Source organism: Juglans regia, chromosome 4, assembly GCF_001411555.2.
Source record: "Juglans regia cultivar Chandler chromosome 4, Walnut 2.0, whole genome shotgun sequence".
Classification (NCBI taxonomy): Eukaryota; Viridiplantae; Streptophyta; class Magnoliopsida; order Fagales; family Juglandaceae; genus Juglans; species Juglans regia.
Genome location: NC_049904.1, coordinates 32,566,244 through 32,583,208, shown reverse-complemented (window position 1 = coordinate 32,583,208; position 16,965 = coordinate 32,566,244). Strand labels below are relative to the sequence as shown.

The 16,965-nt window shown below is 35.0% G+C and overlaps 2 protein-coding genes across 3 annotated transcripts; one reads left to right on the top strand and one right to left on the bottom strand.

The window, feature by feature from the left end:
- Positions 1 to 1,024: 1,024 nt before the first annotated feature.
- LOC108982704 lies at positions 1,025 to 3,998 on the top strand. Its single transcript, XM_018954143.2, has 7 exons — positions 1,025 to 1,232; positions 1,351 to 1,401; positions 1,679 to 1,730; positions 1,848 to 1,906; positions 2,056 to 2,101; positions 3,177 to 3,310; positions 3,566 to 3,998. Exons 1-7 carry the CDS (start codon positions 1,107 to 1,109, stop codon positions 3,569 to 3,571), a joined length of 474 nt encoding a protein of 157 aa, XP_018809688.1. The 5' UTR covers positions 1,025 to 1,106; the 3' UTR covers positions 3,572 to 3,998.
- Positions 3,999 to 13,443: 9,445 nt separating this feature from the next.
- LOC108982706 (zinc finger protein 8-like) lies at positions 13,444 to 15,273 on the bottom strand. 2 transcript variants are annotated; one of them, XM_018954145.2, is made up of 2 exons: positions 14,445 to 15,273; positions 13,444 to 13,883 (listed from the first exon to the last, which is right to left on the bottom strand). In XM_018954145.2, exons 1-2 carry the CDS (start codon positions 15,116 to 15,118, stop codon positions 13,832 to 13,834), a joined length of 726 nt encoding a protein of 241 aa, XP_018809690.1. In that variant the 5' UTR covers positions 15,119 to 15,273; the 3' UTR covers positions 13,444 to 13,831. The 2 variants fall into 2 exon arrangements, with proteins under 2 accessions (XP_018809690.1, XP_018809689.1); XM_018954144.2 differs by lacking the exon at positions 13,444 to 13,883 and having other exon boundaries at positions 13,896 to 15,273.
- Between the last annotated feature and the right edge of the window lie 1,692 nt (positions 15,274 to 16,965).

The window sequence follows — 16,965 nt, the reverse complement described above, 5'->3', positions numbered from 1 at the left end:
TGTGAACAAAATTTATATAAGATGTTCAAAATTTGTATAAGCATATTGAGCACAACTTGTATGAGTTAAACTCGACTCGATTTAAATAAAATGCGAGTACACCAGTTGAAGAGAAACCAAATGCCAATTATTTATCGGAAGAGATTTACTAAACCACATGTACAAGGCTATGTTCGAATGTTTAGGTGATATCAAATAATCTAAATTGATTTGTGAATACTAATATTTTGTTAGTTTTATTGATATATGTTTAAATATATTAAGTATATTGAGATGTGTTTACTTTTTTTTTATAATAAATTAAGAAATAATGAATTATATTAATAATTAGTTTGGAATTAGTTGAATTTTCTCAACAACTAAACACAGCATAAGTTAACTATTCTAAGGCGATTAGCTACTTTGACTGCCTACGCAACTTTGCATAATTATCCTTTATTTTATATACAATTGTTAAGAGAATGGTAAGTTAATCATTTTATATAAAAATAAAATGGCTGAAACAACTTAATTGAAATACATTGATAAACTGTAGTTCATAACCTAAGGACTCGTTTGAATAATGAGATTAGACGAGACAATTTTAGATAAATTAAATTATTTATGATATTTTGTATGAGAATTTTAAAAAGTTATAATGATAGATGAGATAAAATAAGATGGGTTGAAAGTGTTTTTATATCTAAATGAGCCTAAATTTTTTACCCAATGATAGCTTAATTTTACACTGCATTATGTTTAACTAAACCAATAAATATTAGTAATTTTATGGGTAGAGTTGTTTGAATTAAGATGTTTTATGAAATTTCAAGAAATAAAAAATAAAAAGTTTAATATAAGTATTATAAAATTTAAATATTGTTATAATATAATTGTTATTTTAAGATTTAAAAAAATTAAATTATTTGTTATTGTTTGTTTAAAAATTTTAAAAATTTGTAATAATTATAAGAAAAATTTAAACTTTACAAATTTGAAATTGAAAAAGAAAAAAAATAAAACGGGCCTAAAAAAGAGTAAAAAAAAAAAAAAGAGAGAGAGAAGAGAGAGAGAGAGAGAGACGCAGTTTGTCCTTTGTTCGTGCGGGCGTGCTTGGGCAAAAAGAGATGGGGACGAGAGAGGTTTACGAAGAGAAGCTAAGGAACGGCAATCTCTTCCACGATCCAACCATCAACCCTGGCCTCGGCTCCCCACGCTGCCCTCGCTGTCTCTCCCTCTTAATCCCTAATTCGGTACGCCCTTTCAAACGCACTCTCTGTGGCGTTGTTTTTTTAATCGCAATGTCCATTACGCGTTTGATGATTTTACTCTTATGTAAGTTTGGTGTACTTTTTTCTACTGATGATCCAGGAAAGGGGTGAATGGACCATCACTCCCGTTCTCCACGACGCCACTGCTGTGGTCAGTTTCTTCCCTTATCTCCTCAATCTGTAACAGTTGTATTAGTCTGTGTTTATTTTGGAAGCTGACTTTCGGTTGATTTGTTGTTGGTTTGCGTTAAGTCTTCGAATAAAGAATTATGGATTACTAAACGTTAATTGGATTCATAGAATTATGAGATTTTTTATTTTATGCGCGTGGTATCCTTGGCGTCTTCAAATGTTATACTTTCTAGAGCACTACTGCTGTTAAGTTAAATGCTCTTGCTCAACTCTTCCTGCTTTCTTCTTCTAACTAGGCTGGGACTGGTATTGGTGCAATGCTTAGTGCGGTTCACGGTTTCAATGCAGGTATATTCGTGTTCCTTTATCTTCCCAAACTATTTACTTTTCTATACAAATTTTTATTTTTTCGATCGGTTACTTTTGTATACAAATTAAGTGCTCAGTATTTTCTTTTTATTTCAGGGATCCCGTATCTTCAAAATCTCGTGAAGGGACCAAAGTGGCTTCCTTTTGTAGTTGGGGTAGATCTCATATACTTTTTCTTTGCTTTTGCAATTGTTCCGTTTTTTAAGTTGATTTTCCAGTCATTCTTCATTTAGCTTGGAAGATTGGTAGGATCAATTGCATATAATTCTGCTTAGCTTACCTTCATTGTCTTTCTTCTCCACAGCTTCCCCCACTGCTACTCTTTTCAGGTGTCAGTGCTGCATTTGGAGGTATGGTTATCCCCTCTTTCTCTAGCAAAAAAGTGCAATGATTAAATTTCAATTTAGTTACTTTCTTGAAACTGGCGCTCAAATTTCCTTGAGTTTTATGCACAACATAATCTGTTTCACTTGCTGATCTGGTCCGTTAACAATTTTTTCAAGTATTAAAGTAAAAGGTCCTTTATCTGTTAATGCCCGTTGATCAAAGATTTTTGTATTTGGTTTTCAAAGAACATATTCCATCTAGGAATATTGTTGATCTGGTTCTTTAGGTAACCAAAGTAGTCTTTGATATGCTGGTTTCCCACAAATCTCACTCAAATAGTTAGCTGCAATCATTTAGGGAAAAAGGCTAGCTCAATCTGGAAGTAGCTTGGTACATATATACTGGAGTGGGGTGGGTTGCAGATATTTGATCCTGTGTTTTTTTATCATATATTAAATCATTTTGTGCAAGTAGATTACCTTCCATTTATTTCGAAACGTTACAATCCCTTCGGGGAGGTTATTACAATATGCTGTGACAAGCCTTCAGGGAGTATAGGCTTATAGAATCTGAGATCAAATGAAAGAATTTTCAGACATATTGGAGTAGAGGCTCTGACTGGTGAAGCCAAGGGTTATGCACAGGGTGCTGATAACAGATTTTTCTAATGAATCTAATCTGTAGAAGGATTGTTATCATCTGTCACTGAGATTAGTGACATTTGTTTTTATACTTACAACTTGAAGCATCGTTAAAGCTTTTATAAAAATCTAAATTATCATTTATGGGTTGTAGGGCTCTTATAGCGGTTTGGTATCAGGTGCTCCTGTATCTGAGGATTGATTTATGATTACCAATAAGGTCAGAGCGAGAAAAAGAATAGGTGAAAAATTTAATAGCAGGAGTGATTCGGGGAAGGCGGGGTGGAGGGCTTTTGGGTATGCAGCATCAACCAATGGAAAAATATAGTCACTGTCTATCTTGGCACACCTTTCTCTAGAGAAAAAACATGTTCTTCTTGGGGTTCTAAGCTGTGTTTTTAGGAAAATTTGAAGTTATGCATGTACAAAAATTGAACTGGCTGTTAATCTGTTGCAGGTTATACACTTCCAAAGTTTGCTCAACTTACAGTGACATCGTATTATGCTGCCTCGAGTGCCTCCCATTATGGAATTTCACTTCTCACCCGACATATTGAAGAGGCCCACACTACCCAGACTCGGCAAGAAAAGGTTGGATGATTTCTTGCAGGTGCACATATTATGAGGTCTACTTTGCTTTTGCCAATTTGTAAGCAACGACAAACATGTGGTCAGAGATGCATGGAATTTTAGATGTGTAGCATTGTTCTTCCCTTATTTGCCCTTTATTTTATACCTTCTATTATAAATTATCGCTTCACTTTGCTGGAGATCATCCCATAATAAAAATGATAGTAATTTTATCAAGATGATTCTACAAGGTTTTAACTCTTTTTTTTTTTTCAGGTATAAGGGTTTAACTTAAGAGTTGGTAAAATGGTTGGAAACATTGTCCTCTTGAGGTGGGTGATGTTGGGTTGATGATAACTACTACTGAGTATTTTATCTCGATGAACCGGTCTATCACATTCAGTATGCATCGACTTTGGGAACAAAGCAGAAGAGACTTAGAGAGTGACAAGAGTGTACCTTTTTGTTCTTCAATAAAGTGGATACAACAAAATTTACAAGTGGACTAATCAAGTATATCCTATGATCTAGTTTGCGTATTCTAGGAGGGAGGCAACTCAATGTTCAGTTCATAAATTGTCTACCATTTATGTGTTTGTGTTATTTTGCTCAAGTGAATTATGAGGAAATTCTGTTATGTCTATTAGTCTATATATGTATTTTAATGATTTTCTAAGCAACTGCTTATCTTGTTTGAGCCCTTTTCAAAGTCGCTGTGCAGCAGTACTAGAGTTGCTTGCTTTTAAACGGGAAAATCAGTTAGGGAAAAGTGAGAAATACTTGGGTTGAAGTACAATGGGCGTGGCAGTGAGTCGTTGATCGATGGATCGAGTCCATACTTCGTAGTATAATCTGCCTAATCTGCCTTTGTATTGGAAGCTCAGATGGGCCAGGCCTTTCTCCCTACAGGCCTGCTTTCGGGTTGGCTTTTTGTTATTTCGAAGCTATGGTTTTTTTTTTTTAACCTTTTACTCATCATCCCTACATTACTTATACATAATACTTGATTTTTTATTTTTATTTTATTCTTGTTAAATTAAATAAATTCTTCTATTCATCATTCATACTTAATTCTTGATCTCTTATCAATTCATCTTAAACAGCTATCTAAAAGCACTGACATTGGCTTAGTGAAATGTCATTGAAGTCCCATATTTGCCAAATATTGCATCAAATGTCGCTGCATACTTGCCCAATGAATTAGCACGAGATGAGATAATTAGTAGGAAAGAAAGATTATTTAAGCTGGCGTTCTTAAGTCTGCCGCATGGAGTATGCATGATTCAGTATATTGTAAGTAGTAGTAGTAGTAGTAGTATCACGTGCGGCCGAGGAGGAAGGAAGGATTGATTGCATTTACTTTTGTGAACATTATTATATTTATATATTAACAGATCATATTAATGCATTGGAAGATACATTAATTAAACGAACAATATTTTCCAGTGCATAAGAAACTGCAAATTATAAAACACTAGTCTAGCATACATGCATACAATATCCAAATCAAAACTATATATATATATATATATATATATAACATAGGTACGGACCCCAGAGTTTTATTGCAAATGCTAACTGCTTAATACGTCCTTGATACCCATTACAAGAAAAAGTAACTATTTGTGATGAAAATAAATTTATTATAAAAAGAAATAATTATTTTCTTAAAAAATAATTGATAACAAATAAATAATTTTTGTACAGTGGTATCTACGTACTAACCAATAAGTAGATTAAAAAAAAAAAAAGAAGCAATTGTATGTAGTAGGCTGGCTGGCTCGCATGCAGCAGATTGGAGCGGGACCACACCGTACGTGCGTGACACTGGTTTTTGGTTGAAATGCAGGCTCCGAACCAACTTCGTAGAGATCAGGACCAAAATAGGGGCCACTGTATAAACTGTCATACTCGTTTACGACTTTATGCGTGGGCCGATGGTTCTTAAATTCCACTGCTCTCTGTGTCTCTCTCGATATCACTTGGCATGGAAGAAGCTGTAAGATCAAGAAGTGGTCCAAATGATAAATGTGTGTACGTACTCTTCCTTCTATATATCTTTATTATGCCTTTAATTTGTTATCGTCTTTGCTCATGTCATGACGCCTAGTCTCCTTGATGTTGCATTTAATTTGTTGTACGTGGCCCCCACTTTCATAGTTGGGTTATAATTACATGGAAAAACATTTTCTCCGAATTCTTGTTTAAATTTGAGATCCTCGAACAAGTTTTTTTTGTTTTTTTTTTAAAAAACATGCATTTACACGTTGAGTTTTACAATAAAAATCACTTCATATATTTATCTATTTAATTACTCATTATAAGAAAACTATTTAGTTGTGGTCAGTTAATATTATTGCGAAAATAATTATTTCCTATTAAAATGAATATGTTTTCATCACAAATAATTATAATCGTCATAAATAATCTGTCATAAATATTTATTTTTCTTGTAATAACTTCTTCATAAAATCTTTAAATTTGGACAACAATTTGAGATTTTGATTACTGAGTGGAATTATTTTGAACTTCATGATCGATATTGTTATAAAAGAGACCTCAATTAAATGCTTTATTGATTATTTACTACTTATATGAACCATTTACAGCTAAGCTAAGCCAGTCACCAATTTCAGATTCTATTAATTGATCTCATGTATATTGTTTGTTAATAATCGACAAGTTAATTCATCGCTTGGTGGTCATGATCACTCATGCATGAGTACTGATCATGACGATGGATGATATTCTGTTCATTGATGTCCATATCGTTGACTTGCGGTTAATCATGTGTTATATATATGGAAAATATATGCTCTGAAAATCGTTTTTTTTACACATGCAGTACTACTTGTGTGTGTGTATATATATATATATATAGATATTTGCAATCTAAGAGCGTGCAAGCGCCGTGGAATTTTTTTAAAAAAATTGAATAAATACGAAATTCACATAAAAAAAACTAGTTTTTAATAATAGATCGTACTTTTTTTTAAAATAATTGTGCAGTACTTACGTACGTACTCCACGACTGTATTTAGCATTACTCAAATGGAGAAAAAGTTCATTTTTAAGTATTTCACCTTGTAAAAAAAAAACTCATAAAAATGATTTTTTAACCAATTTTGAGAATATTTGGACCATTAATCTATCGTTCATAACTATTTTACTTTCCTTGATTAATTTACCTGGGAAAATAGAATAACTTACGACTGGAAACCGTTTTCTACATGATTAATTCTTATTATTTAATCAAATCATGCATCTAACGTCAGGATCATATATAGTTTTATATGATTATATATCCTAATATATAGCAGAAATGGTGGAAATTAATGCCATTGAAGATCAAGTGGCCGATAACTCATGATCATGATCATCAAATATATCTCACTAGGGTTACTATTTGTCTTTAATTATAATCTAGAACTTGTTTGTTTCCTACAAGCTGGTTATTTCATTTTCAAAGCATCTGAAAAATATTAAAATTATTTTCAAAGAATAAATGAAGAATATTGTCCCTTGTTGTTGGAATATACAAAGTCACATAGAGAGATTGGAACTAAAATCTCGAGAAGCCAAGCAAAGGGATTCATCTACAGCTAGTTGACAGTTAATTCAGTTATGAAGAGTCTGATTTGCATAGTCATTTAAGTTAGTTACAAGCACGTGGCAGCCATTGTACAAATTCATTAGTCTTTATGTGTATAAATACAGTCATTGTATAACCCTTTTAATTCAATGAAGTCTTTCTGATAATACAGAGAAGTATACAGTTTTCTCTTAGTTTTCTTTTCCAATTCCTCTGTTTCTAGTTCGAATTTCTAAAGTTTTACATGATATCATCGTGTATAAGCATTCCGCTGCTTTCTTGATTTTTTTCTTGATTCTTTTCTTGAAAACCTTTGTTTTCTTTCTTCTGCTTCTATGGCAGAATCCTCTTGATATTTGGGAAGAACTCAAAACCAGATATCTTCGAAGTGATGGTCCACGAGTTTTCTCCTTAGAGAAGTCCCTTAGCTCTATTTCTCAAGGATCTAAATCTGTCACTGAATACTTTAGTGATTTCAAAACTCTTTGGGATGAGTACATTAGTTATAGGCCTATTCCAAGCTGTCAATGTGGAACTCTTGATAGATGTTCATGTGATATCTTAAAGAATCTTGTAGAAAGACAACAATCTGACTATGTGATGAAATTTTTGATTGTTCTGCATGATTCATATTCAATTATGCGAAGCCAGTTACTTCTTCAATCTCCACTGCCCTCCATGAATAAAGTTTTTTTTTTTTATTATTGCAAGAAGAAAGTCAAAGATCCTTAACAAATGTTGTTGGCATTTTCCTTGATTCACATGCCATGATTGCTGCACAATCACAGAGACAAACTCCAACACATGGTGTCGATTCACGAAACCAAAAGGCAAAGTAGATGTAGTTTGTTCTCACTATGGATACAATGGTTATCTAGCAGATGAGTGCTTTCAACTGATTGGTTATCCACCTAGATGGAAGGGTCCAAGAGGAAAAATATTTATTCCTACACAATATGGAGATCCAAACTCACGATTGCCCATTGCAAACAATGCTTCTTTCTTGGAGGCAAATTTAAATTTCCTAAATATATTTTCTCAAGAACAAATTCAAAATCTTATGACTCTTGCTAATAGCCTATCCAGTTCACACATTAATTCAAATGCAACAGCTAACATTGCTTCTACCTCAGGTAATTCCTCCTTATAATATTGTTTCAACTTTCAAGAATCATTCCTCATGGATTCTTGATACTGGAGCAACAGATCATATGATCTGTTCTCCTCATTTCTTCAACTCTATTCATTTACCTACTAAACCATCTCTAGTTCATCTACCAAATGGCCAATCTGTTCCTACTGTGTTTACTGGAGATGTTATATTTTCTCCTGATATAACTCTGCATAATGCCTTTTATGTTCATTCCTTCAATGTTAATCTAATTTCTGCTTCAAGATTAACTAAAGAAAATTCTATTGGATTCTTCTTATTTCAATCCAAATGTGTTCTGCAGGACCTCAACAACTGGAAGATGATTGGAATTGCTGAAGTAAAGTCTGGTCTTTATCACTTACATAAGTCTTCTGCTAAAGCAAAGAGTGAAGAATCTGTTTCCATCAATTCACCTTCTACTTCTTTAGCAAACAATTGTAATATCAATTTTGATATTTGGCACCTTCGATTAGGACACATCCCACCTGCAAGATTGCAAATCATTAGTGCATCAGATCCTATTATACAAGTTACTCATAATCACATCTGTGAAATTTGTCCATTAGCTAAGCAAAAGAAATTACCATTTCTTGTATCAAATAGTCATTCAAATAAAGCCTTTCAATTGATCCATTCTGACATCTGGGGTCCCTTTTCCACCACATCATATTCTGGCTACAATTACTTTCTTACAATTGTAGATGGCCACACTAGTTTTACTTGGCTCTATCTCATGAAAACTAAAATAGATACTCGAGCTATTCTCACCAATTTTGTTACCTATGTACAAACTCAGTTCAACACAATCATTCAAACCATTAGAATAGACAATGGACAAGAGTTTAAAATTCCTGCCTTTTATCAAGAATATGGCATAATTTATCAACTTTCTTGTGTTGAAACACCTCAACAAAATGGGATGGTTGAAAGAAAGCATCAACACCTATTAAATGTAGCTAGAGCATTACTTTTCCAATCGAAATCACCTCTTTCTTATTGGACTGATTGCGTATTAACTGCTACACATATCATAAATAGAACTCGTTCATCTATTCTTAAAAATCAAACTCCATACTTCCTTTTGTTTCAAAAACCACCAGATTATAACTATCTTAAGGTCTTTGGTTACTTGTGTTTTGCTAACACAATCATCAATCATCGAAACAAATTCCTACCAAGAGCCACAAAGTGTCTTTTTTTGGGTTATCCACCAAACATCAAAGGTTATAAAGTCCTTGATCTTATCACTCTTAAAACCTTTGTATCTAGGAATGTGATCTTTCATGAATCCATATTTCCTTCCATACCAAATACTGTCCATACACCTTTCATTTTTCCTAACTTTCCCAAAATCTATGATTCAACACAATCTAATATGCCATTTACTCAACAACCTTATGATACACTTATTGAAATACCTTCTGATACACCTCAGCAACCCGAGCCTTCAAATCTCCAAATTGAAAATCCTAGAAGGTCAGAAAGAATCAGGCATCGTCCTACATATTTGCAAGACTTTTATTGTGATAGAATGACTCAAACAACTTCAGTACCTCAAGCATCTCTTAGCTGTAATTCTCCTATTTTCTCTGGTAAGCCTTACTCTATAGTTGATTTTCTTTCTAATTCCCAATTGTCCCCTAAATATAAAGCCTTTGTATCTGCTGTTTCTTCCACTTTTGAACCCAAAAATTTTAAATAAGTCATTTCTCATCCTCAATGGCAAACTGCTATGGCAGAAGAAATCAAAACTCTTGAAATCAATAACACTTGGAAACTTACTGTTTTACCTCTAAATAAGACTGCAATAGGTTGTAAATGAGTTTATCGTGTCAAATTCAAAGCTAATGGCTCGGTTGAGAGGTATAAGGCTAGATTAGTAGCAAAGAGATACACTCAACAAGAAGGTTTTGATTTTTTTGACACTTTTTCTCCTGTTGCAAAGATGACAACTGTCAGAGTCTTACCTGCTGTTGCTGCCATAAAGCATTGGCATTTACATCAACTAGATATAAACAATACTTTTTTGCATAGAGGCCTCGATGAAGAAGTGTATATGCAGTTACCACCAGGATATGCATCTTCAAATGACCCTCGAGTATGCAAACTTAATAAGAGCCTTTATGGTTTGAAACAGGCATTAAGATAGTGGTTTTTCAAACTGTCATCTTCTCTGATTCAATATGGTTTTACTCAAGGGAAATCATATTCCTCTCTGTTCATCAAACAAACCTCAACAACTTTCATAGTTTTGCTCATTTATGTTGATGATGTTATTCTGGACTCTGATAACATTGATCAGATCAATCTTGTAAAGAAATTTTTACATGATTCTTTTACCATTAAGGATCTGGGAGAATTAAAATACTTCTTGGGGATAGAAGTAGCTAGATCAGCCAAGGGCATCACATTGTGTCAAAGGAAGTATGCCCTTGATATCTTACAAGACAGTGGCTTTTTTGGTTGTAAACCAGTAGCTTTTCCTATGGAATCTACTCTAAAGCTAAGTGCAAATGATTCCTCTCCCCCTCTATCTGATCCTACTTCATATAGAAGACTTGTTGGCAGATTATTGTACCTTACTATAACCAGACCTGATTTAGGTTACTCAGTCCAAGTTTTAAGTCAGTTTATGGCCACTCCTAGCACTATTCATCTTCAAGATGCTGAGAGAGTACTTCGATACATCAAAGCCACACCAAGTCAAGAGATTTTCATGTCTGCAGCATCTCCCTTACATTTAAAAGTATATTCTGATAGTGATTGGGGTGGTTGCCTAGATACTAAAAGAAGTGTAACTGGTTTCACAGTTTTTATAGGAGATTCTCTTATCTCTTGGAAATCAAAGAAGTAACCCACTGTTAGCAGATCATCAGCTGAATCTGAATATAAGGCTTTAGCAGCTACAACTTGTGAGATTCAATGGCTATTCTACCTTGTGGCTGACTTAAATGTTCTTCATTCCCAAGCTGCATTATTGTATATTGATAGCAAACCTGCTTCTGATATTGCTTCTAATCCTGTTCACAATGAAATGACCAATCACATACAACTAGATTGCCACATTGTTCGAGAGAAACTACAAGCAGGCCTTATCAAAATAATTCACATTCCTTCAAAGCATCAATTAGCTGATATATTGACTAAACCTCTTGGATCTCTCAATTTTCATCATTTAATTCGCAAGATGGGAATGATCAACATCCATTCTCATCTTGAGGGGGGGTGTTGGAATATACAAAGTCACATAGAGAGATTGGAACTAAAATCTCGAGAAGTCAAGCAAAGGGATTCATCTACAGCTAGTTGACAGTTAATTCAGTTATGAAGAGTCTGATTTGTATAGTTAGTTAAGTTAGTTACAAGCACGTGGCAGCCATTGTACAAATTCATTAGTCTTTATGTGTATAAATACAGTCATTGTATAGCCCTTTTAATTCAATGAAGTCTTTCTGATAATAAAAAGAAATATACAGTTTTCTCTTAATTTTCTTTTTCAATTCCTCTGTTTTTAGTTCGAATTTCTAAAATTTTACACTTGCAAAGGTTTCTCTTTCTTTTGATCTTAAACATTAATTTATTTTTATAATTGTCTTGGTTGCTAAAAGTGTGGGATCTGTTCACATTAATATTATTGGAAGATCATGCAGTACTTACTTGCAGCTGTCTTCAAGTGCATGCAATAATAATATAAAAAAGTGAATTTCACTAAAATACAGTAAGGTTTTTTTATATCATGATGGAGTTCATTTTGTTTTTAATTTAGATGTAGCTTATACAAAATATTGGTCTCGTGTGTGTATGTATATATATATATATATATATATTATGAAGAACGTTGTGGAGATATTTTTTATAGAATACGAAAATATTTTTGTAAAATATAGAGCAATAAATAATGATTGACGAAAATAATTTTTCTATAATGGTAGTATAGCTAATACCCTCAAGAATGCGTCAGCTAGCTTTTATGTCAGTTACAGTTACTCAAGTACAACTAATAGAGCCAAATCACAGCTCATCATGTTTTGAATTCCAAAATAAAAACATCAAACAAAACTGTGCTACTGCCTGCGAAACGAACCAACCCCCAACGATCCATCTTATGATTTCTTGATATATACTGCATGCGATGAACTTTTTGACTCATGAAATTTCAAATCATCCGTTTTTTTAAGAAAAATTTTAGGAAACATGTAATTCCTTCCATGCATGTCATTTTGCATGCCTGGAAATTAGGTGCAGAAGGTGGCAAGGTGCCAAGTTTCGGGACGTTTCTCAAGCTAGCTCTTCGATCAAGCATGTAACTTCTCGGGGGAAAAAGAACAATGACAATGAAAATTAGATGATCAGTATAAGTACTACTACAGAATTCAAACAAATTTTCCTCGGACGAGGGATTAATGAGACAAAACACAAATCCCAAAATCAAAGACGAGAACAAAGTCTTATGGACTTTATAATCGAGAGCTAGCTAGCTTTCTCCGTATTCTGTCGGGGATTCATCAATATTGAGTCATTTCAATTATTTTTTAAAACTATCTGACTGATGATCAGTTCTGCTGCCACAATAATAGACATGTGAAAGAAGTAGACAGATCCATCAATGCAAACTCTCAGTACGTACTAAATTATTGCCCAGTACTGAAAATGCCACCTTCCTCTCAAAGAGGAGAATCTCTCTAAAATCCTCATGGGCTCACATAAAACTAACCTCCTAGCTAACGCATCTCTCTCTCTCTCTCTGTCTCTCTCTCTCACAGAGACATAAAAGCAGAATTGCAAAAGATGGAAAGATAAAGATATATGACAGTCTAACCACCTGCATGTTCATATGTTCGAGTCCGCGTCCTTTAGAGGGCAAATTAAAGGAGGACACGTCCTTTTTCCGTGGGGTTGTTTTTTTGCCATTTTAAAGCCATGAAAGCTTCGGTACCGCTGCCTCTGAATATTGTTGAGAATTGTTTATCGAAACAGCCACGGATATATCCATGGCCCATATATATTATATATATATGCCTTCCCAGTTGTAGATCCTCATGATCAACTTTAGTAATCATTCATTTTACTTTATTTTTACAACAGCAATCTTAGATGTTGCGTTACTGATCTTCCTGTTCCGACTTCATTTATCATTAATTCCACCATTCCAACAACATATTACCCTATCCATCGCAACCATCTGATTTCAACCTTTTGCCAAATCAAGGTCGTCACAAACGCCATAAGACCTTCGAAATCGAACGGAGCAGATCATTTTGGGTCATTCATAAGTTGCTCCTTAATATATGTTGTTTTAATTAGAGCTAGGGGCAAAAAAAACCAATGATCTTAATTAAAATCCGTTGCATATATTTGTTTCGTCAGCCCTATGTCTTATATATATTGGCAGAAGGATCAATAAAAATCTTTTAGGAGATGCAAGATAAAGTACTTTTAAGTTTGATAATCTCAACATTAATATTCTTCCTCTCTCCCTGAACTTCTTCTCTCTCTTTTTCTCTGAGACACGCACATAGACACTGATCATAATTTTACGAGTAGAATGAGTGAGTAGAAAAAAGCAGAACATGCATTAAAGATTGGCAAGCTAGCTATGAGCTACCGGTGCGCAGATGCCATGGAAATATCATTGTCTTTCTGCATCATCAGCAGAGGAGACATCAAAGCTTATCACCTGATCTTTCTTATCCCATCTGCTGCCCTGAAACAAATCCATCTTGAGCCTCCCTTTTCGCCACACCTGTCTTGCCCATGCACATATATAGATATATGCACACGTGTGTATAGACAGACTTCATGTCCATCCAACAGATCCCATATAATATTCCTCACACGTATGAAATACTCTGATGGAAACCAAGAGATAGATTTCACTAGACAAAATGTTTTCTTAGGAATTTTACAAAATAAAGTATTAATTAGGGAAATTCGCCCGGTTTGTATTTTGAAAACACTCATGATCTCTTACTTGAGAGCCAATTTATAACTTAGTTTATGCTTTAGAAAAAAGAAAAAAGAAAAAAGATTCACTACTCATTAACCTAAAGATGCATTACTAATTGTAAATTAAGGGTTAAAGATTCTGAACAAGAGGAATTAATATGCTAGTTGTACGTCTGACATTCAAAGAAATAAAACAATCAATTCGTTTCATTTACATAGCAATATCAACTAGTCATGCTAATTTTATAAAACTGCGCTGTTAATATATAGAAAACATGAGTTACTAGCTAGTCATGAGTGTCTCTTGGATTAATTGCCTCATTTGCATATTAAAAGACTGCATGCCTGCTCGATCTAATCTTAAATCTCTAGTAATTTCTTTATAAGTCGAATCGTACTGCTACAGATGAAGATCCAAACTCACATGGTCGGCCTGCACGCTCGACTTCGATTCGTAAACATACCTGCTTTGAGAACTAGACCCGCCAAGCTGTGAGTGCTTCATCTCATCTCCAGCAAACAATGGCAACGGGTGCAACGAACGGTCCCGATTCAAAGTAGGGTTACTTTGGACGGCAGGGATTCGCCACAAGGCCAAAGGACTCCCATTTATAGGTGCAGGCTGAGAAAATGGGCCGTGGCTTCCATAATACCTGCTACCATTACCAGCAGTACTAATGGTATTAGAATTACTAGGGTTCCAAGATGGATAAGTCAATGCCGGCATTGGAGCGGAGCCGTGGCGGTAATTCATAAATCCATAGACCTGCGGATCAGAGAGACTACTATGCATCATGGCCGACTGAAGGTGCGCGCGTTTTGCGTGCTGGCGTTCCCTTTTATGCGCGTTTTGGTGGCCGCCCAAGGCTTGTGAGGTAGGGAAGTTTCGACAACAGTAATGGCACTCAAATCTGCGGTTACTCTCCACGTTCTCGTTGTGCTCCTTGGCGTCCTCGCATGCGTTGGTCTCAGCCGACTCGGAGTAGTCTGTGGCACCCGCAGGGTTGTCACCGCCAAATTCTATGCCGAAAAGCTTAATGCACTTTTCTTTAACCGGTGCGGGGCGGATGAAGGGGAGCTGAGAGAAGGATTCAACGTTCATGAAGTCATGGGTTTCTTTCTCCGTACTCTTGTCCATGGAAGAAGTTAGTGGCCGAGAGTTCAGGGAGTAAGATTAACAGAAAAAAGGGGTAGGTCAGGTGGGTGAAGTGCACCACCTTGGAGGAGAGAAGAGATGGTGGGGAATGGTTGAGGTTTGGTTTGGTATGTGGGCTGTGGAAGGAGTGTGGTGGGGCCTATAAAGGGGTCGGAGGGGTCTGATTTTTAACACAATCGAGGCCGACCCATCTCAGAGTGAAGCCGACAAGCCCTACCAAGTTTGAGATCGAGTGGCTTCGGCTTTCGAAGTCGTACCACCTCCTTAATTTCACTTGTTTTTTGTTTGATCTTTACACGTTTACACCCCCTAGATTTCGGTAATATTGTATCTGCCCCTCATGTGTCAGCTACAGGGGATAAACCGAAGAAGAAGAAGAAGAGGATATACGATAATAGTAAGTCTATTGTTATGGGCATTACTATTACGGGAAATGTGAATTTCATCAATATTCATATTAAGAAAAATGAGGATTCCCTCATTGGTATAAGTTTTAACAGTACATTATCTTTTGAATCTAACTTTTATGTAAAATTAATAATTTTACGCAAAATTTTATAAGATGATGAGAATAAAAAATAATATTAATATAGGGCGTTACTCGATCGCTGGGGAATTCGAGTGGGCCTGTCGTTAACAGTACCTGTTTTCGATAAAATGATTTTTATAAATAATTTTCTAAATTGGTTTGGTACTATTGAAGCTAGGGATTGGAATTCAGTTCACATTGTATACCACTGGTATCGACTCGAAATAGCAAGCGACGTTCTATTTGTAAATCTTGCTGTGCAGGGACGTTTACTGATAATGCCATATATATATAATTAGTTAGTGATACTGATATGGCAGCTGCCCAAAAAATAAAAAATTATTTTTATAAAAGATTTGTTTGAAATTTGTCTATTTGAGACTTAAATCTAGCATTATTTTTTTAAAAAGAGAAATGATTTGTACAAGTTTCAAATAGATAAACCTCATACAAGCCCTTGTAAAAAAATAGATCTCACCTTAAAAATGTGTAAAAAAAATTATTTTTTATTAGTGAGACCTATTATTTTATAAAAAATTTGTATGAGGCTTGTCTATTTGGAACTTGTATCTATTCGAGTAATGCTAGATACAAGTCCCAAATAGACAAAAAGTAGAAAAAGTTTCCGTTTTGTAACCTACTGTACTCGCAGCTTACTAGTTAAGAATACTTGACGTCGAGGCCGTATTAATACAAGTATTGGTAGCTAAGGTCCTTTAAACCGATGGGAAAAGACTGAAACATGAGGTTTGAAGTACCCGGCCACTTATGTATACAAAAAAATATAGGTATTGATATTGATAGAAAGTATTCATGACTGTATGAGCCTTAGCTTCGATTGATCTGACGTATACCATGCAAGCTGCCCTTGAAATTTAATAAATTGCTATGACTCGTTGGTGTCGAAGTTCAGTTTACCATGAATAACATTAATGCCAAAGAGTTAAAGGGCATCAAGGTGGCGCGTACGTGGCACGTCTTTGGCGCCCAGGATATCGGTGCATGCACGGTGGCTCCAAGTCCAACCTCTGTGTTTGAGTTTTGGCCAGTTTTATCTTTCTATTTTTTGTGGATTGTGTGAGGGGTTTTGGTGGTTGCGCGGATGATCTGGTTAGATGCTTCATTAATTAATTTGCATGAGCTCCACATGGCGACATTGTGTGTGCTGATCTTGGCGGCCTGTAGGGTTTTGATCAGGGAGTGATATTGCGCGATCTGATGGTATTGCGGTTCGGTCGTGTGTTGCTTGTTTGAGGCTTGAGTCCGGCCACACGGTGGCGATCAATGTGTGTGCGGTATT

Coding starts and splice junctions, on each gene's coding strand:
- LOC108982706 (XM_018954144.2), bottom strand. CDS start 15,118: ATGGACAAGAGTACGGAGAAAGAAACCCATGACTTCATGAACGTTGAA.
- LOC108982704 (XM_018954143.2), top strand. CDS start 1,107: ATGGGGACGAGAGAGGTTTACGAAGAGAAGCTAAGGAACGGCAATCTC. Junction 1,402..1,678: donor TCCACGACGCCACTGCTGTG/GTCAGTTTCTTC, acceptor TCTTCTAACTAG/GCTGGGACTGGTATTGGTGC. Junction 1,907..2,055: donor GGCTTCCTTTTGTAGTTGGG/GTAGATCTCATA, acceptor TCTTCTCCACAG/CTTCCCCCACTGCTACTCTT.